General features: G+C 36.6%; 2 protein-coding genes across 7 annotated transcripts in view; one reads left to right on the top strand and one right to left on the bottom strand.

Moving 5' to 3' along the window:
- The window catches only part of LOC113227055 (protein turtle-like), a 77,912-nt gene extending 70,524 nt beyond the window's left edge, over positions 1 to 7,388 (bottom strand). For all 5 annotated transcript variants that reach the window (XR_003310170.1, XM_026459924.1, XM_026459925.1 and 2 more), the window contains exon 1: positions 7,072 to 7,388. The gene's annotated coding sequence lies outside the window, so the exon portion shown is untranslated. The remainder of the gene's footprint in view (positions 1 to 7,071) is intronic.
- Positions 7,389 to 9,460: 2,072 nt separating this feature from the next.
- On the top strand, positions 9,461 to 21,202 carry LOC113226853 (polyphosphoinositide phosphatase). 2 transcript variants are annotated; one of them, XM_026459632.1, is made up of 13 exons: positions 9,461 to 9,532; positions 9,632 to 9,736; positions 9,965 to 10,175; positions 11,080 to 11,506; positions 11,584 to 11,901; positions 12,359 to 12,703; positions 12,836 to 13,034; positions 14,723 to 14,856; positions 15,706 to 15,933; positions 18,281 to 18,464; positions 19,414 to 19,568; positions 19,893 to 20,090; positions 20,537 to 21,202. In XM_026459632.1, the coding sequence occupies exons 2-13, from the start codon at positions 9,662 to 9,664 to the stop codon at positions 20,775 to 20,777; spliced, it is 2,715 nt and encodes a 904-aa protein (XP_026315417.1). In that variant the 5' UTR covers positions 9,461 to 9,532; positions 9,632 to 9,661; the 3' UTR covers positions 20,778 to 21,202. The 2 variants fall into 2 exon arrangements, with proteins under 2 accessions (XP_026315417.1, XP_026315418.1); XM_026459633.1 differs by lacking the exon at positions 9,461 to 9,532 and having other exon boundaries at positions 9,624 to 9,736.
- Positions 21,203 to 21,859: the final 657 nt, after the last annotated feature.

Genomic DNA, 21,859 nt, shown 5'->3' with positions numbered 1-21,859 from the left:
ATCGTAAATGAATTACACTAAACTACTCGCTAGACCGGCGTCCTACTAACAAGTTATGCAAGTTCGTAATACACGTAGCGTATGTTCCATGTTGCCTTCGTGGATTCCTAAAACATTTTAATAATTTTACCGACAATGTTACGAACTTGAAAAGGTTCATTAATGTTGGTGGATATTAAACTATACACGATGCTATACTATTGCGACATTGTAATTGCTCTAAAAATTATAGGTTCGAGTCAATTGCTCTACTTTCGAATAATAGGTCACCCCAATTTTGTATCAAGCACAACTTTTAAAATAATAAGTACCTGCTTTTAACATTCATTAAAATTCCTCAAAATTACTTTAGGAAATGCATACTCTTTAGATAATATGTGTTTAATTTGTGTAATTTGTGTTAAAAACGCACACACTCACAGCCCCGCTCTAGGGAAGCCCTGTGTCGCGGGTGCCATGGATACACACACAGATCACCACAAATTACACCCAAACTCAGGAGAGAAATAAATGTAGGCCATACAAATGTTTCTTTCGGCCCGGGAATCGAATCCGGGACCTCTGTGTGGTTGACCAGCACTGTACGTTCGGCCACGGAAGCAGTGAAATTAAATTACGAGATGAAATGGTGTTATTTGTTACTAAAGTACAATTGACCACATGTTACTTTATTGTAACAATTCGAATTACTTCTATGTATATGTATTTCTAAACACATAGTCGTAGTGTCTTAGCTCGGTATATTGAAGTCCCCACATGACGTAGAATGCCAAAAATCGATGCCAAAAACGTAAAATTAAAGGCATTAGCATGCGAGCGGCTTTATGTAAAAACAACACGGTTAACGAAAGGGCTCCCCCTGGATTCCTTAAGGTTATTATTACAACGCCGCCCGTGCCGTGGGAGCTAAACTCTGAACAATCGTAATGATGTCAATTTTTCTTTTCTCTCTCTTTTTTTGATGAGAAAAAAGATCCGCCTAAAAACTTAGTAAATTTTTACGCCATCCAAACTATTCACGACTCTGCAGTTAGTAGTATATTAGACAATACTTTTGTAACACACATGTACTTAGATAGTATTTTAGTAGTATTTTACTACTTTTACTTTGTTTACTGAGGCCATCTTTGGCTATGTACTCGATAATTGAGGTTTTACTTTAAAACCTTTTTAGAAGTATGAAACTATGTCTTTTTTTAAGTAAATTGATTAGAATTAGATAAATGTAAAGTTATTGCCATTCAAGTATTATTTTCATCCACTAAATTTGCGAAGGGCAGTTGAATAGCGTGACCATCTTCTTTCCGGCGACCTTCCCCCTTCGAAACTTAAATTTGAAGACACGACTCGGCCATTTTTTTAAGGCCAGGTATAGAAGCGAGGGCCTGGTGATCCGTCATAAGGCGAATCCTAACACGAACACGAGGCTCTCATACAGGTTTCTAAGTGATTTTTATGCTTCTAATATATTATTTACCACCAGTAGAGCTCCTTGTGAAAGATTTCATTTGGGGAAGCACTGCCACCATACCTATATTTGCCGCTAAGCAGTAATGTGAGCATTACTGTATTCTGGTTTTGAAGGGTAATGGTAAAATTGCAGGCACATGAGACTTGTCAACTTATGTCTCAGGATGACGGGCGCAGTGGCAGTGCTCCTGAGTGAGATCTTTGCGATTTAAAGATTTTGAGTGGCACTGCGCCACTGCGTCACTGGCCACTGCGCCCGTCACACTGTAATTTCACCAGCACCCTTACCCTTCAAAACTGGAACACAGTAATGCTGACATTGCTTGGCGGCAGAAATAAAGTGGCAGTACTTCACTGGACGAACTCTTTCATAAGGAGCTTTACTGCTACTATGTGTGTCTGTCACACGAGATAAGATATACTATTATTTTGTAAACCTCTGACGCGTTTCGTGATTTCAGTAGTCCACGCCGTGACATATGACAAATCCGCGTCAGTCTTTTTCATGGGTACGGGTAGCGAAAAACAATACGTTCAATTTTAACTTTACTAAGTTCAAATTTTTGCCTACCAGACCTAAAGTACATGTAATGGTATTGAGTGTATACTTTCTTTATTGAGGCCTTCCTTTCAGACCTCGCTAAGCTTGCTACTGCTACGCTGCCTCTATTTTATCGAGGCGTTATTGTAAACATTGATTGTTAGTATCGTAGCAAATTGCAATGATTTCATATCACGCTGTATCTTTTCCGTGTCATAGGGTGCTACGGTTTTAGGTATGGAAGATTCCTAAAATGTTGGGGGTTGCTTTGCTTGCCCATCTCATAGATCCGCGCACACCTGTATGTGACCTACATTCTTTACGAATACTTCCAGTAGCAAGACAAGTAGTAAGTAGTCTTTACCTTATTTTAAAAAAAAGTAAAGTTTATTTTAAAGTGCACTGGTATGTTTAGAGCATTTAGTCAGGGAAAATATTGGACTACTACCTCCAAGTCCTAGTTACATTTAGATCGCCGTATTGATATAAAACCATATTAAATTAGAAATTCATTAGACCGCTACTCCTTTCAAATTAACAATTAATTAGTGGCTGCAGTGTTTTAGTAGGTCGTCGATAATAGAAAGAGATTGTTGTTAAGGCCGGTCACATATGCCGCAGATACGTGGCGTGAATCTTAATCCTTGTGGGCGATTCCCCCTAGCCCCAGCGCTGCGCTAGGCAAGCGACGGGGTGACTGTCGTGGCGGACGGACACGCTGCCGCGCCACGCCTCGTTACTTCTCTTCACTGCGGTAACCATGAGACCCGAATAAAATTTAACTCTAGCGAAAACAACGCTGTATTTTTATAATGGATTTTAATTAGAGAACTCTCAAAGAATAGTACGTTGTATTTGCTAGCTTTTGTTAATCTTTTATGGGAGTAACGTTTATTAAAGCTAGCAAAACCTAGGGTAACGTAAACAGTTTTAACAATAAATACTTACTTATTAATACATATACACTGCATCCCGAAATAAGGATGTACGAGTAGACGCAAAAAGTTAGTCCTTACACTCCTAAAAACATGTTTAAGATCTCACAAAATTACTAGGTAGTTTCTTGGATTCAATATTCTCGAACCTCGATCGTATATGTTGTCTACTTTAATGACATGTAAGCGTTGCCCATTCAGTAGGATTTTTATCGAACTGATTTTGAAAAATACAAAGAACTAAAATCTGTTCTGATGTGAAGTATCGTCTGACTCTGAAAAAGATTTTGCCAAGGATTCGATATAGCGACTGTAGTTGAAGTTGGATGGTAAGCCCAAATCAAATAGCCGAAGATGGTTACTTATCGACACGGACACATCTCGAAAAGCCGGAGCTAAGTGGAGAACACTCCGTTTAGCCGAAAAAAGACTCGTCTGTGTTTTGGTGGCTTTGAACCTGATCCTATTTGCATCTTCCCAGTCTGAAGCCATTTTCAGGCTCAATTTCAACAATGTGATCATCGCCTGTTGTTTACGCCGGATTTTTTTACTGTTAACGGGCATTTGACACATAGCTCTCCATTACTGTGCTGTCGTCTGTCTGCTCAGCATCAGATCGTTAGCGTGCAGCAAGAATAGAGTAGCGGAGATGACAGACCCCTGAGGTACTGTGAAAGGCAGACGAGCAGCCATCTATACACATATTGACCTGACCCTCAGGAAATGTGCAGAAACAAACAGGAATTCTGTACGATGGAAGCTTGTTTAACAGGTCAGACTTTATCGAAATACTTTGAAATGTCGAAAGAAAGGTAAACGATTCATCACATTTCTTAACTTCCAATATGAATATGAATTTAGTAGCTCCTTGTGAAAGAGTTCGTTCAGGGAAGTACTGCCACCTTACCCATTTCTGCACAGTAATCTCAGCATTACTACCAGGTAAGGGTGCTGGTGAAATTACAGGCACAAGAGACTTATCATCTTATGCTCAGGGTGACCGGCGCAGTGGCTGTGCCCCTTTGATCTTTGCGATTTAAAGCACTGAGTGGCACTGTAAATGTTATGGACAGGCGTGTAGCTTACCATCAGGCTCACAACATGTTCGTCTCGTCACTTGATATTATAAAAAAAGAATGTATCGAAGGTACCATGAATATTTTAGATTAGATACAATTTTAGATTAACTGCCTCCGTGACCGAACGACCTACCATGCTGGACTGCCACGCACAGGTCCCGGGTTCAATCCCCGGGCCGGGAGAAATATTTGTATAGCCTACATTTATTTCTCTCGCGAGTTAGGGTGTAATTTGTGGTTGTCTAAGTGTGTCCATGGCACTCGCAGTACAGGGTTTCCCTAGTGCGGGGCTATGAGTGCATGTGCTATTATTATTTATTCATTTCATTCGTTACAATGTAAGAAACATTGAAAATTTTAAAATACTATTTTGTTATTTAGTTAACAAAAAACCGGCTTCTGTCCATCTCAATTTTAAAAGTCAATTTTCATAAATGATCCATGTTATATGTTGTGTCCCGTCGAGGGGTTCCATCCGATCGATACTCATGCGCGGAAATACCTTCCAAAAAAGCGTGAGAGTTTTAGCAAAAATCAACAAAGATTCAAACATAAAATTACACTTTGTTGAAATATACTGGCGAATTTGTCGTTATTCGACGTTGCGAAAGTTATTCATATTAATCTGTAACACGGCTATCTCTTCGTCAAGAAATTGAAGTTCCACTTGTATTATTTGAGGATTGTGATTTAGGACGAGGACACAATTGGAGCTCATCAAGTACCGTTCCGCATGATCCACAATAAAAGGATTGAACTGAAGGGTCAGCCACAATACGTATAATGGAAAGGAGACCGAAAAGCCCTCATTCATTTCGTGAATATTGTTTTTTTAAAGTGAAAATGGCGAACCGTGTGATGGGATGAACACATAAGTGAATTGTATAACCCTCAGACTATTTTTTTTTTTCATCCTCTAACGTATAACCGGACCTACTTTCCGTAAATTGGGTCGATTATTACCTACTTGAATAAACGCATTTGTTTTGAAGACTCATGCCATTAGTCAAAATGTCATAAAGAATGTTTTGTTATTGTTGCTACAAACTGATAAGATAACAGTGAAACGGTCCATCTCACGAGCAGCGGTTACTTAGGATGTATTTTAAATATCAAATGAGTTGCCGGTCGTGGAAAATAAATCAGAACTGAGCTTGTGATTACGCTGGCCCTCCCTACCAGTAAATCTGGAACAGAGTAGTCCTACTTTGCGGTAGAAATGGGTAGAGCGGTGGTATCCGCCCAGGTGGGTTATGTGCAGAAAACCGTAACAGCAGCAAAAAAAAAATGTTTCTCTGAATGCAAATAAATTAGTAAGATAGTAAAATGTTTATTTGTAGTATTTATTATTTTATTTGATTTCATAACAAAAAATATAAAAATTTCGTTTTTGGATTAAAAAATTGTATTCGTTATTTGAATATTATTTGTATACTTGGTTACAGTACTTTACATTGAACTACTAAATCAATTAAATTAATATACTTCACACCGCACAGGTGGTCATTCTCGGACTAGTGTTCACCATCCAATTTCCGTGGCACTTTTTGTTACTTAAGTATTCGATTTTTTTGTCATGCAATATTATTTAATATTCGAGAAATATTATTTAATAATTACACGATAATATACCTTAAATTTTAAATAACAAAAATAGCCACGGACATTGCGTAGTGAACACTAGTCCGAGAATGATAGAGGTAAATGTGTGTAGAAGAGTGTGTAGAAAAAGAAAGTATTTAAATATTTTGTGCATTTCTTGTATAAAATAAAAAGTTTCTGTGTAATAAGATCACCGCCCACAGTCTATGCATTAATACACTTAAAGCTTGTATATGCTCCCACGCACATTGAAGCATCTAGTGAACTACCTACATACATGAGTATTTTGCTCTATCAACTGTTAATTCTGAAAAAAAGCTTATACTTTCTTTACCCTCGTTACAAGTATAATCATCCACATTACTAGGTACACAACATATAAGTACCTACTTCATTGAATACATACTTTCTTTTATCAACAAAAAGTAGGTAGGCTTATCTCGATGCTGAAATGACTACACTACGGACTTTATCGTTTTATTGTGAATACATTTACATGTTATAGGCACAAAGTTTATTTATTTAGTTATCAATTTCTGACGCTTCGCGTAATCGAAGTAAAAAGCTCAAAACATACCTAAAGAAGTTCATTTAAGGCTTACCTCGCTTCGTAAAGAAACAATTCTTATTCGTAAAACCGAAATTGAGACCCAAAAAGAGACCACATAAGTAGAGAGCATAAAAATATAACAATGGGATTTTGTATTTTGACTCTCAGTGGATCGACAAATCGTGAGAATTGAGGCGAGAGTTGTCTTTTTGAATAGCATCTTGGTGGCAATGTTCGATGGGTGAAAAGAAAGTGATCTTACTTAATCTATGTAGGTACCTGCTCTGACATTACGAACATTTCGCAACACTAAGATCTTGAAATGCGGTTACGACTATTAATTGCTGAATATATGTCCCTATATAAGTCTTTGAATGTAAGTTCAATGATGTTCCAAAATTGTGCGCCTTACAATAAGATATACTTTTGGTTTTATTTATGTAGAGTTCTCACGTTCAGTTCTGATGTTAAGTATAATTTTACGTAAGAAATAAATTCTATAAAGAACATGTATTGTATTGATTTTGATATATCCACATTAATATCAATGCATCATTCTACTAATATCAAAATTGAAATTGAAAATCGTTTCTTTATGTGATAAAATACAATAACGTGTTTCTTTAACAATAGGCTGTTAAATCAAATTATGCTATGGTTTAAGCTACAACTAATGGGATTTTAATTGTTCATCGATATAGTATTATGATAAAACAATGTGTTCATACCGGTTAAATAATTAATATATAATGATAGTATGATGACGTAGAAAATATAGACGTTGTTTCAGTCATTTTGTATTCATTTTCCCCACTCCAAAGAATCTTTTACACCTCTTTTCGAATTCAACTGAATCACACTATTTGTAAAGGTTGCAGATATGGAGCAACTTACCTCTATAGGGCCCAGTAGTGATCGGTCCCTATTCGTAAATGGGGTCCCGTGGTCTGCAGTAGTTAAAATTGCCGCATTCCACTGTAGTCGGGCGTGAGCCGACGCAGCTTCCCTATCTGGACCGGTTGTTTACCGGCTCTTGGCCCAGGGCAACACCACTCTCGGTTATCACTAAAACAACTATTATAACACTCATATACGAAGACTGGAATCAGTGGTCGTGGTAGTAGAGTGTATTTCATTCAGTTCGATTCTGCCCCTGCGTCAGACAATAGCGCTGACGCGAGGCATGTGATGCGGGCTCGAAGACGCGCACGGGACTGCCGTGAGCGCGATGCCAGCGCCCTCCCGCGCATGCGCGCCACCTCCCTGCCACTATTCAGAATCGGAAGGCTCTACTAAAGTGGAATCTCATTTCACACATGGAGCTACACAATCGACACTCATGCTGCCCAAGCAGGCTGGCGAACCTGATTAAAATTCCCACATTGTTAATGTGCGACATGTCACTAGGCAATAAAGCGCTATGTCCTAACGGAGTTCAGCTGCATCATGTGGCATATCATACACGCAAGGTCCACAGGTTTGACCCAGTTCCAAATCCATACCAATATTTAAGTGAGGTTGGGAGTGGCACTTTGACGTAACGAAACGTTTCATCATAAGTATGTGAATACGTACCAAGATACATGTGTATGTATAATTTGTCAAGGAGGGCTTGAAACCGTTATAATATTATAATAAAACAGTCATGTAAATGAGCCAAACGTACCACCGCAATGCGTATTTTCCTAATATTACACATTAACACGCATAAACCCTTCTATATTTACGAGCTAGGTAATATTATTATGTTTACGTATCTGTATCTAACGTTACAAGCTAAATAAAATATCTATACGTACAGCATATAGCACTTAAAGTGCAAATGTTCAGTAAGTTTACCACAAAGAGTATTGCTTAGTTTAACCTAATTACCAACAAACGCTAAAACGAATATAATGTTTTTAATTGCATGAAAAAGACATCAACGACATACTCGTAGAACTGACGTTGCATTTATCACTTTACGTTGTTGACGCTAAAATTAAACATTTTTATACATTTTGATTTTGATGACAGTTTGATTTAAAATAATCGATATTTTATTTATTGTGGAGTAGAAAACTAAAAAACTAAATAGTTTTGTATTTCCTTCCATGTTCCCTCATCAAGATTTCAAATCGTAGTGTAACGCCATCTATTAATTATCTCACGTATCAATTGATGTTCGTAAAAGTTTATAGGAATGTACGAGAGTGGCGAGATAAGAATCATAATTTACAAGTCACTTTATTTTGCACAATTTAATATTGTTAATAATTACTATAGTGGTTCATTATACTATGTTCGAATTGATGGATAAGACCATTTTTAAATAGTCCCAATATGAATATTCTTTGCTTCTTCGACATTATAAAATCTTGTGTTCAAATTAATTAATACTCTAAACTGATTGAAAAAAGTTGAAAGAGATTCCAGAGATATTTAATTTTCTGAGGAACTTGTCTGAGGAGTCAAAAAGATAAAGAAGTCTGAAGCGTATATTGTTATAACTAGTATTGGGCGATGGAAAAAATCCATTTTGAAAAAATCACATTTTTCAGAAAAAATAAATATTTTTCCAGATATTTTTCCTATACTTTTCCACATTTGACGTTGACACCTGTCAAATGTAAATGGTACTGAACGAAAACAATGGAGCCAAAACGATTTTTTTGCGCTATTGTCCAATCATTAGAATTCTCGTTTTTCTGTAACTTGTTTTTAGCCATACAATTTTATTTTATTAAAGAAGTTTATAATGGAAAAATTTGGAAAATATATTTTGGAAGGCTCATATGATGTTCTACCTTTAGAAATAACCAGAAGTTTTATTTATCATGAATTATAAAATAAACTTGTTTAACTGCCTCTGTGGCCGAACGGTTATCATGCCACGACTGCCACGCAGAGGTCCTAATTTCGATTCCCGGGCCGGAAGAACTATTTGTATGGCCTACATTTATTTCTCTCGTTTTAATGCACTCGCGACACGTGGTTTCCCTAGCGCGGGGTTGTGTTGAGTGTGTGCGTTATTATTATTGTTAAAAAACTATAAGCCACTTATAGAAAAACAAGATTTAGAATGATTTCACAACGGTGAAAAAACTTCCAACAATTCCATAGTTTTCGTTCAGTAACTTAAATTTTTGACAGGTCTCAGTATTCCAATGCCGTGAAACTAATATTAAAAAAAATATTAAAAAATTAAAGGAAAAATATCTGCATAATTATGGTATATATAAATATTTATTTTCTGTAAAATAGGTTTAAATAAATTTTTCCATGACCCAACACTACAGATTTGAGCTCTTAGATGTGAGCTCCTTGTAGTATGTATAGTGTTCTGTGGACATGAGATGACAGCAATCACGCAAACGTAAGATATACTTTTATTATTATTCGGATTTTATAGAAATGTGAGGTTTTTTCCCCACGAAAATTAAGTTATTAATGTGCTTTGTTATTCATTGTGCAGTGTTTATTAAGCTAAACATTACTCGGGAAGATGTCTAAACAAAGTGTGATGTTCCACCCTATTATCAGCTCTATACAGAGGATTGCCCTCTATGAAACTAAACAGGTGTGTTTTTTATATTATTTTAAACTTTACTTATGAATTCAAATGAAATGTGTACAAAAAATAAGAAAGAGTTTTGACCTAACCAAAATTGAAAAAGTGTTTAAATCTTTTTCATATTATTTTTCCCTAATTTTTATATTATTTGTACATTTTGTAATATAATATATTCAAATTCGTTTTATGAAATTCAATTCGGAATTGAGAATAAAGTAAAGTTTTTCTTGGCAGAGATTCTACCTCATAGGCTCCAACAATACCCAGACACGCTTCAGAGTACTCAAGATCGACAGAACAGATCCGCGAGAGCTTATTCTAGTGGATGATAAAGTGGAGTACAACAAGCAAGAAATACATCAGCTCCTTAACATGATTGGCTTTGGCAACAGAGCTGGTAAAGCCTCGGGGCTTAATAAACTTGTGTCAGCTTTTGGAATTGTTGGTACGGTCTTGATATAATAATATAATAATGCACACACTCAACATAGCCTCGCACTAGGGAAACCCTGTGTCGCGGGTGCCATGGACACGCATATAGACAACCACAAATTACACCCAAACTCACGGGAGAAATAAATGTAGGTCATACAAATATTTCGTCCGGCCCGGGAATCGAACTTGGGACCTCTGCGTGGCAGTCTGGTAACCGTTCGGCCACTGAGGCAGTTAAGTGATGATTATATTATAGGGACATATTTGTTGTAATATCATAGCAGTGAGGGAAATCTTTGCCTATCAATGGGACAGAATAGGCTAATAAAAATAAATATTTAAGCTGCTTAAGCAGCTTGACAGACAAAGTGACTATACAGGGTGTAATTGTTAAGTGTGCCCAGGCTCTTAATATGGCATTTGTGCAGAGGCTTTAGTTTTCCTACTGTAAGAGGTAACAATAACTTAACATATGACAAAACTGATACAAATAAATTGATAAAACTTATCTTAACTTATATTTGGTCAAGTCCATAAAAATAAATAAAATTGATAAAATTTTTTTTTAGTGCTGATTTACTTAGTTCCAAGCAAGGATCAGTTCGTTGTATGGGATGAGAAAAATTGGAACAGCAGAAGTTGGTCTAAAACTAAAACTTCTCTACGAATGTCATGTTAAATGTATGAGAGTGTTTTAATGTTAAAATTTTGGACATTTCTAGTTTTATTTAAAAAAAGTTGTTAATGTCTATTTGCTCATTAGGTAATGTACTTTCGATATCATTTTAAAGCTTATCGAGATATCAAAATCTCTTATATTTATGGAATAATGGCTCACTTAACAATTACACCCTGTATAAGTAGGTTAGGTAGGTTCTTTCTTTAGTTATTTATGTATTTAGGTTATGTTACAGGTTTTATCAGATTCCTAGAAGGCTATTACATAATACTTGTCACAAAAAGAAGGAAAATTGCCATGATTGGCTCACATTCCATATACAAAATTCAAGATACAGCAATGATATACATTCCAAGTGACAATAGTAAGCCTCAGCATCCTGACGAGCAGAGATATCTTAAGATGTTCATGGCCGTTGACTTATCTACTAACTTCTATTATAGCTACAGCTATGATATAACACACACCTTACAAATGAACATGGCTCCTCCAAGAAAATTGGCTCCAGCATTATTCCCTGAGCCAGTCACTGCTGCTGTGTATCATTCTAATTTAAGGTTATCTGTGGCTGATGATAACCAATGTACATGTAATATGGAGGATGATGAAGACATTTTTCAGACATGGAAGGAGCAGTTGCAGCAAAGACGTGAGAAGACTGGGTAAACATAGCTCTTCTATGTAATATCAATCTAAAGTTTGAATTTTTGTAATTACTAAATAGTTTTTACTATTTCAGACAACACCAAAAATTAGAGTTCGGAGTACGAACAGTACCTGAGTGGAGATTTGTATGGAACAGCCACCTACTATCAGCAGTACATTCCCATTTACATCCAGATTGGATACTATATATAGTGCATGGTTTCATAGAGCAAAGTAATTTAAACATTTTTGGTAGACCTGTTTACTTGACACTCATAGCCAGAAGGAGTAATAGGTATGCTGGTACTAGATTTTTGAAGAGAGGGGCTAACATGCACGGCGATGTTGCTAATGAAGTGGAAACAGAGCAGATTGTCCATGATTCCATGGTTTCATCATTTTGCACTGGCAGGTATTATTATCTGCATATTCAAGTATCTGTATTGACATGTTGACATACAGGGATGGGTCAAAAAGTACGTGGAACGCGGAGGGGTTGGAGAGGGGAGGGGGGAACTTTTTTATTAGGACACTCATTATCAGTATAAAGTTTCACTTCAATCGGGTCATTAAAGGTTTTAATTATCGCTAATTTAACAAATCAATTGGGAAGAGAACTCCAACTAAGTGTGTACAATATTAAGTTCCGTGTCGTCATACAGTTCCTTATCAAGCAAGCTACTGTCACCTGGCAATGCTCTAGAATGGTAAGTAAACAATGGGTACTTTCACCCAAGATAACACTGGCTCTACACAGCAGTGATAAGAGCTGTGATCAGTTACGGCCCCCTAGTAGTGACCACGAACGAAACTAACGACCACTACCGACAGGCTGGACAACCACCAACTTTGATCCTTTAAATTTACAGATTCAGCTCTTTTGTCCAAATAAGAGGATCGATTCCTAGCTACTGGTCTCAAGACGTGTCCAAAATGGTGCCTAAACCACAAATAGCTATTGATCTCAGTGACCCATTTGCTGAAATCCCAGGAAGGCATTTGAATAATCTTTTGAGGAGATATGGCTCCCCGATAATGTTCCTGAATTTAGTCAAGAAACGTGAGAAGAAGAAACATGAGTCTTTGCTAACTGACGTGATAAGCAATGCTGTGAGATATTTAAATCAGTTCCTGCCACCAGAGCATGCTATTCAATACTTTCATTTAGACATGGCACGAATGAATAAGGGGGCTGATGCTAAAGTGCTTGATAAGTGAGTAAGTTATAGATTTAGATTTATAATTACCATCCAATTCATGTTTATAGTATACCAAAACATATCATTAAATTAGTATAAGGTAAATTACGCTGACAAAGATTATAGCTTTAAAAATATGATTTCCAGTTTATCGGCAATAGCTCGCACAGTAGTAAAACGGACGGGTATATTTCTGAGCTCGGATGGCTATGGTGAGCAGGCGGGTGTGAAAGGACATCAGGCTGGACAACTGCAGACAGGATTGGTACGAGTCAACTGCGTCGATTGTCTAGATCGAACTAATACTGCGCAGTTTGCAATTGGCAAATGCGTCTTGGCATATCAGGTATTATGATTTAGTTTGACTATGAATCATTAGTATGATGTTAAAAATGTTTAGGCCCTACTTACAGAGAGCGGAATGACGTGGATGCATACAATATATGGAAAATCAACAAATGCCGATAGTATTCTGATATATTAGGCTAGAAAATTGAACGTTTTTTCACGAACTAATAAAAAATCGCGAAAAGGCTAAATAACGCAATAATATTTTTCTTTCACTCACATATTCAGCTATTAACTAATTAAAAGTACAAGAAAATTGTTAGTTTAGTTTAATACCTACTGCAAGTAACTTAATTTTATATGTAAACATTATTAAACATCTGGTTTGTTATAATATTAATACAACAATCGAATACTAAGACAAAAAAATTCGATCCGGCTGAATTCGAACCAACGTCTTCTAGCACACCGTGCCAGACGCAATGCCAACTAAGCCACTTACACTTACACGTTTTTCCATGTGCTTGTTGTAGATCTTTGTTTTTAGTTTATTTAACAACTTTTTGGCGTAGCGCCCCGTAGCATCTGTGAGAATTTCTTCACTCAGCCAGGTATCTTTATACTTACCAGCACCTGACAAGAGATGTCGCTTTTGGTAATTGTAATTAAGTTTACTGAATGTCAGGATGGAGCAAAAATTGGAGTTTGTGGGAGGTACCGGCCTTGCTAATGGCGTCGTCCGCCATAATCTTCATATTATTTTTACAAAACTACCACCGTGCAAAGTCATTTTTACTTGACATTGGCGAAATCATGACTTTTTTGTTTTTTCGAAATCCAATAAACTTAATTACAATTTCTAAACAACTTAAATCAAATTACAAGATTTATGTGTAATATGCAGAATGTTTGTGTAACCTAGCATGTATGCGTGGAATGTATATATAAATATATGTATTACACGTAGTTTACCCGCGGGACCCATACGAGAGAGATAGCTATCTGTAAGTAGTTAGAAGCAGTAACCATAGACGGACCCTTTGTTAGCAACAAGTTTTAGAAACGAATCAGGCAATCTAAGGGTCGTATTCTAGAACTCTACTCAATGCTCAAGTCAGGATTTGAGTATGGTTTAAAGCACTCGAAATCATACTCAAGTCCCTGCCATTAGAGTCGTATTTACAGTGCTTGTGTTTCCAGTGCAATCCTGACTTGAGCATTGAGTAGAGTTCTAGAATACGACCCTAAGAATAAATACCAACATGACGACACACGAATTTCATATCAAATTCCATTTTATTTAATGGAATACTTGTCATACTAGAGTAGTTTTGGTGACTACAGTAGAAATTTTCTAAAAGGTGAAATAAACATTAACGTCTAAAGTAAGTAATGACTTCCGCGGAATGTTTATTTTAAATGGGTCGTTACGACATCGTATATTTAAATAAGATTGTTTTGGAGCGATGTAAATTGGCCACTCTATTATAAGTACAACGGAGGTATCCGTGGCCGAACGGTTACCATGCCGGAATGCCACGCAGAGGTCCCAGGTTCGATTCCCGGGCCGGGAGAAATATTTGTATGGCCTACATTTATTTTTCTCGTGAGTTTGGGTGTGATTTGTGGTTGTATGTGGTGGTGTATGTGTCCATGGCACCCGCGACACGGGGTTTCCCTAGTGCGGGGCTATGTTGAGTATGTGGGTTATTATTAGTGTGTTCGTTATTATAATGTTCGTTTCAGCTATATGCTCTCGGCCTTCTGGGAGAGCCGGTGATAGAATTCGATTCGGACTGCGCGCGACTACTCGAAGGGTTGTACGAAGACCACGGCGACACGTTAGCGCTGCAGTATGGTGGATCTCAATTGGTTCACAGGTAACTTGGCTCATACTTGATTTACTAACTAGGCTCATATTTTAAAATCAGAGTCGGGAATATCAAATTAACACATTCGCGCGAGGTACGTTCTATGTCGACTTAAATATTAGTATGTTATGTAAAACAACGTTCTATTACGTCGTTTCATTTTTTTTATTTCATCGATGAAACTATGAGAACGCTATTTCCCCATACAAAATCTTAATAATTATTGAATCTCTGGCTACACGCAGTATCGAAATTTCACAGGATAAGTAAACACTACACTCATACCAATGACCGCGCAACGTCGGCAGGCGGTTTTTAGACGTCAACAAATATTGACGTCAGTATAATTATTTGTTATATATATATTCTTTTAACAGCCTGTAGAAGAAATGTTTATAAACGTTTGCGTTAATAAATGAGAAAAATATCTGCCACAGCGTATCAATCAGCTTTTGGTGCAACCGTGCTGTTGGTGCTCGCGCGAATGTGCTAATATTAAAAGGTCTGAATCTTGGATTGGTTTCAGCCACAGTATAATATAGCAAGTATTGTAACTCCATACAAACGTAACAGCGTGGCTTGTAGGTGTGCGTACCCGCGGCGTGCCGTGTGCCCACATTCGTGTCGTGTCATGCGCCTCTCACTATTATGCGAATGTGTGCGTCCGCATACGGCGGCGCACGGCGCTCGTGCGCACATTTCAACTGCGTTGCTGTTTTGTATGGAGTTACCATACTTGTCTTATTATACTATATTCCCGTAATAGGAGAGACTTTTGCTTATTTAAGGCAACAAATACATCAAATACATTGTATACTCAGTGTAAACTCCCCTAAAAGTGGAATTCTTTTATATAAGGATAAAAACCTACCGCAAGACAGCTCCTTGGTCATCCCACGGCAACGATATAATGCAGACACTCAGTCGGTACTACTCCAATACGTTTTCTGATGCCGAAAAGCAGAATTCCATGAATCTGTTCCTGGGGCTCTTCATACCCGATACGTCCAGACCGCCAATTTGGGAATACCAGAGCGACTATTATCTGCACCATCCTGAGGCTATAGTCTTTATTCCCATTAACAGGTATGTGTGATACAACTTTACTTCGCCTTTTTTTACTTATTTTTCTCAGTGATACGATAACAAATAACTGGTATGGTTTTGGCAATTATATTGCATAGTACTAAAGTTGTTTTACTATTCTAAGTTCTTCATACTGCCGCCGTTGAAGGGGCGCTTGCGACAAAAACTCAAAACCGAGAAAATATCGTGTAAAGAAATTAAATGATAAAATATCTGCTGTTTCCAAACGAAAAAACGTAGACATTTTCTTCAAACGCAGTAAGATAAACCTATATTATATGCAAAATATGGAATTAAAATATTTTATTATTTATGCTTTACCCTTACTTACTTATACCATTTTCTTTATTCATGTGCTTATTTTTATTTTCAACTTAGTAAAAAAATGTTCGTAAAATACGCAATACTAGGTAAGATGGGCGCGAGTTTCTATTCTATTCTATTCTATATAACTCCGCCTTCCCCTTTCCATCACCGGGGGCTTGGGTTCCACTCCTATCTTGTGGATATTTCAAAGATTCGCACGAAACGTTACGCTTCCACATTTATATGGCGAACGGCTATGGAGTGGAATTCCCTGCCTGCAAACTTGTTCCCTGAACGTTATAACTTGGACCTTGTCAAGGCGAAAGTGAATAGGCATTAGCTGTGCATGCTCCATCGTCGACTTCATCGTCACTTTCCATCAAATGGGATGGAGGTCAGATGCGCATTTACATTTTAAATAAGAAAAACACTATGGCTTATATAAACATTTTCAAGATTTTTTTATTGCTTCAAAGAAAGGTAACATTTTTCATTTTTCACAAAAAAGGCAAGCTTAAATATCTTTAAATGCAACCTAGAAATGTAGAGATTAATGACCAGAATATGATACAGATTTAGTGATCCTTTTGCGTGAGAATATGAGTTTTAATTTTCTGCAACAGCTCTTTCTTGACAGTGTCAGGAAGTAGAACCCGTGGTGTGACCTTATTGATCAACATGTCTAAAGTTACATTGCTACTGTCATTTGATTTTGTAAATCACGAAGAAGCACTGGGATTTGATCTCTCCGCCCTTTACATTTTATTAAACTCACATCTGGAAAATTAACGTTTTTCAGTAACTGCAATACATGTAGAGCTTTAACTGAGGAACATTTAGAAAGTCTAAACGTGACCTGCGTCTTTACCATTTTAAAACGAAACGACGTATACATGCAATTACGCCTTTCTACCAATTTGTTTTGTGAATACATCCATGTAACTTAGTTTGACCGTAAAATTATGGGTACTTACTCCCTTTTCTGTTATGGTAACTTCATATGTAATCCACCTAGGAAAAAATAATAGTGGCTTCGTCTTTTTTTACTAATCACGCCATCAGGGCTCATCACGGCAGTAGGTACATGTCATTCATTTTTCACATGCGCCCTTTCAACTAACGGCGGCAACGTAATTCTTTTTTTAAAAAACCGATACCTGCTATGTATGTACTTAAACTTCAAAGATCGACAGTTGACCGTCACTGTATTGAATTTTAGTAAAGTTTCTTTTGCTTAAAGTGGTTTGATAATTTACTTAACATCCTTTTCCACTAAATGTTCATGTTTAAAAATAAAAGCGAAAATTCAATCAATGTCTTTTATTCTTTTATCATTGTAATGTTCGTTCCATTGAAATATATTTTAGTGCAATTGTATGGTTACAAAAATGCATATTGAATTGGACCGAACATTCCATGTTATGACAATACAATACAAACAGATATATAAAGAAACAAGCACATCAAGCGGCGTATTCTTCCCTCGCCTCCTTGTCATAATTAACGCATTTGCATTTCGGTAACTTTCGAGACATTGGTGACTATTTGTAAGTCAATGGTGCCTAAAGTTTCTTTTTTGGTAGTAAATATGTCAATTATTCAGATTTTTCTTAACAATAAAAATCACCTAAATAAAGATATTAAAAAATAACGATTATAGGGGGTTTTAGATCTCGTTTCGCTAATCCTAAACCTGTTAGTAGCAGTAGAACTCCTTGTGAAAGAGTCCCATTTCTGCTTCCAAGTAGTAATGTGAACATTAGTGTGTTTCGGTTTTGAAGGATAAGGGTGTTAGTGGCATGGCAGTGTCCCTCAAATCTTTGCGATAAACGCTCTTTGTGGCACTGCAACTGCTATGGACAGACGTGTCGCTTAACACCAGACTTGACTGACTTAACATGACTTGCTCGTCCTGTCCTTGGTATCATAAAAAAAATGTTAATAACTCAATTTCGCTAAAAATGTTGATTACGTTAGTTATGATAAGGAGGGCAGTATTGTTGTTTACCTGCTAAACAAATAACTCACGGTATCACTACAGATCGATGACGAAATGGTGGGACGACGATGTCCTGAAGTACTTGCCAAGACCCTGCAATGAGATGCGTAAGCTGTGCTGCGAGATCATCGGCATGCACAGCGACTCGCTCGAGATGCTCGATCTCTACCACGACTGCAACCGCCCCTTCGAATATACGCAGTTGCAGGAATGCTTCGAGCTTAAGGCAGGTTAATTGTTAATAGGTAGGCGAAAAGTAAGGAGTCAAAATCATAAAATTTGATATCTATCTGTACACATGCATTCCAATAATACAGGAAGAAACTGCTGCTGTCATAACGTTATGCTAGTTCTTTCTATGGTCTTTGAATGAATGAATGAAATATTCTTTATTGCATATTAAAAAAATACAGTGAGAACACTTAACAAGCAGTGAAGTAAATATCACGGAATTAGCTAGTGTTCATCAGGCGGCCTTATATCTATAAGTAGCAATTTAATACGGTAGAAGTGATTAGAGGGCGGGACACGCGTGCCAACATTACGCGTAATTTCACAGATTTGAGCTGAGTCCGACATTTTCGCTTTGTACATTTAGTCGTGTCATATCTCACGCAAAACTCGACAATTGTGGAAAAATGCATTATTTTGCTTATTTGAAGTGCAAAAATGGTACTTATCGTTAAGTCTTATTTTATTTAATTCAAATGAATTTTCCGCTTTCTATTTATTCTAATTGATTTTTGTTATAAGAAACGAAACTTAACCTTAAACTGCTGCAATATGGTAGACTTTTTTTGGAGAACGTTAATCGTTCGTCGCCTCATAGATGAATGAAATTTCAAAATAAACAATAGGTATTGAACTTTTAACGATATGCCAACTGGTTAAAGTTTAAATTATATTGACAGTCCAGAATGTGTTACATCTTTTTAAATTAGAAACTACGACCAATCACTATCAAGATGTTATAGTGTTTACCCTATGATTATGTGAGCTTTGGCGACAGCGGTTCTGATAGTAATTAAAAAGGCTTAAGGCACTTCCATTGTTTCTTTGTTCCGTGGTCATTATACACACTAGTTACTATAATGGGAGTGTTATTTGTTTTTCATTAAATGATGCGTGACGTGACGTGTTTAATTACGTTAATTGTATCTCGAACTGTATTCCAGATGTGTCACACGTTACGGGATTTAGCACCGACGTTCACGGAGAGTTTCAGTCCGTTTGTGGTCCGCGGTCGCGCTATTGGACAAACGAAAGGCCCCACTTCCAAGAACCCCGTCATCAGCGGACGATCCAGTACCACTTCTAATAATTCTAGCGAGTAAGTCAATATATCAATTCAATCTACACCACTTTACTTCTGTTTATCAAATCAAATCAAATAAAAAAAATGTTTATTATATACGCTGCTATATAGAGAGATCCCTGTTGATATTACAATTTTGTTATGTACGAACTACATTGACAAATTTTTTTACAAAAGGTTATTTATATTACATAATTTTTATTTGGCACCAGAGTGAACTCCGTTACTCTGGTACACGTAGTACATTATTATTATTATAAATATTGTGAATGAATATCTACTTACAAAGCGCAACTATGGGTATGTATATGCGTTAAGTATAATCTACCTTGTTCACAGTTCGAACAGCGACTCCTCAACGGAAGACGACTTAACCAGTTCGTCGCCGAGCTCGCGGCAGGCCATTCCCTCTCCATTGGCCGAAGTGGTTAAGACGCTCAGTGAACCGGAGGTGCCTACCCACACGCCGAGTTTTCCTGCCATCAAGCGCTCCAACCGTATCCTGTTGGCTGAGCCTAACAAACGAGATATGCTTATGTTAGTGTTCTGATTAATATTTAATCTTGCAGAAACCTTTTTAACCAAGTTTCATAATTTTATTTTTATTTCATGTTATTGCATTTGGACAATATTTTGCGTTTATTAATGGTTTTTAGTAATAGTACTTTATTTTATATTCCATAGTATATTATTATTGACGATTGTGTTTGATTATCCCTTGACATTTTATTTGGAATCGTAATATTATGTCTCTGTTAATATAAAATAAATGTTTCTATTCTATGTATACATTTCAAAAGCTAACAACTTGTCTTTGGTAAGAATTTCAATTTTAATATCAAAAGTATTGATTTCTGAATTAAATTGTAACGCTATTGTTGATTAGCGCCACCATTTCAAATGGAATTCTGTCTCCAAATACTATTTCTACAAAGTAAAGTACTATAGTAATTGGATTAGATGCTAATTGTACAAAATTGTAGATACAAGCGCTACGTGAATTTCGAGCGACGTTCCAACCCGCGGTACAAGAGCGACAACCATGTGGTAATGACGGTGAGCAGCGCATTCACTATCGACAGCACCATCGACGTGATCCCGCCAACCGTCACGCGCGCTTCCCGCGAAATATATCACAATTACGTACAAAAAAAGACTGGCCACATTACTGTGCCTACTAATTCTATGGCATTGTATAACAAATATGTTAACTTTAGCCTTTAAACTATGTTATTATTTATTATGTTTATAAGTGTTTATTTATGCCTGTGTGGATAAAGGTTAATACAAAATACATTACCAAATAATAATATGTATTATTTTCATTTCATATGCCATTCACGCAGCTGCTGAACAATCCGACAGTTTTATTAGTAGAGCTTAGAAGAATTCGATTCGAAATCCTGCGTAAAGTATCGTATGTCGAAATTGCCAAGTTCACAGGGGAGCGTTTTAAAGTTTTGAATTCACTGAAATGAGCTTAACACGTGAATTTAGCATTTCTCAGTTTTATTATAGAACGAGTTTTAAAGTAACGAGTTTTGCCCAATTAAACAAAAAAATTGAAGACTACGTGTTTATAAAGATATATGGAAAGACGACATGGCTCCAGAATCCGCACAAATTTGCTTCAAGGTGTATTCCATAGCATTTAGGTTTATTTGAAAAGAGCAATCCCTAGAGTTTTTTCCTCGTTCTTCTCAGGGAAATTAGCGTAGTGAATGGCAGTGAATGAGCAGTAGCATAATGTAATGTAATGTAAAGAATAAAGTAACGTTTTCAAGTGTAAATTTATTTTACGGAATAAATGATCTTTGACTTTGAGCTTCCTCTGCCAATATTTTAGTAAGTAGTTGTTTTATTTTATTTATTTAATTATTATTGTACAGGAAAACACAAATCATATTTAGTAAAACGGAAAACACAAACAAAAGGTACTGCTTATTTCAAAAAGAAATTTCTTCCTGCAGACCAAAATACAGGACTCAATAATTACTATAACGGGTTTACGTGCACAACAAGTTTACTTATTTTTATTCAATTTTGTACTATTTCTGTGATTTTATAATTAATTACTTAAGAAAAAGTTAAGTTTTTATTGACTTTTTACATTACAGTCTCAGATGTAATCTGAGGGTCGTATTCCAGAACTCTACTCAATGCTCAAGTCAGGACTTGAGTATGATTTCAAACACTGGAAATACAATGGCAAGGACTTGAGTATAATTTCTAGTGCTGTATCAGGGATCGCCCTGATTTGAGCCAATTTGAGGAGGTTCCAGGTTCGATAACCTGTAACCTCCTCA

This window comes from Hyposmocoma kahamanoa, unplaced genomic scaffold, assembly GCF_003589595.1.
Source record: "Hyposmocoma kahamanoa isolate Upper Pololo Valley unplaced genomic scaffold, ASM358959v1 202, whole genome shotgun sequence".
NCBI lineage: Eukaryota > Metazoa > Arthropoda > Insecta > Lepidoptera > Cosmopterigidae > Hyposmocoma > Hyposmocoma kahamanoa.
Note: the sequence above shows the minus strand (reverse complement) of the source record. Positions and strands in the feature narration are given on the sequence as shown.

Excerpts from the sequence above, each read along its gene's own strand:
- LOC113226853 (XM_026459632.1), top strand. The coding sequence starts at position 9,662 with ATGTCTAAACAAAGTGTGATGTTCCACCCTATTATCAGCTCTATACAG. Across the intron at positions 12,704-12,835 it reads GATGCTAAAGTGCTTGATAA|TTTATCGGCAATAGCTCGCA; the intron begins GTGAGTAAGTTA and ends TATGATTTCCAG. Across the intron at positions 14,857-15,705 it reads GGATCTCAATTGGTTCACAG|GATAAAAACCTACCGCAAGA; the intron begins GTAACTTGGCTC and ends CTTTTATATAAG.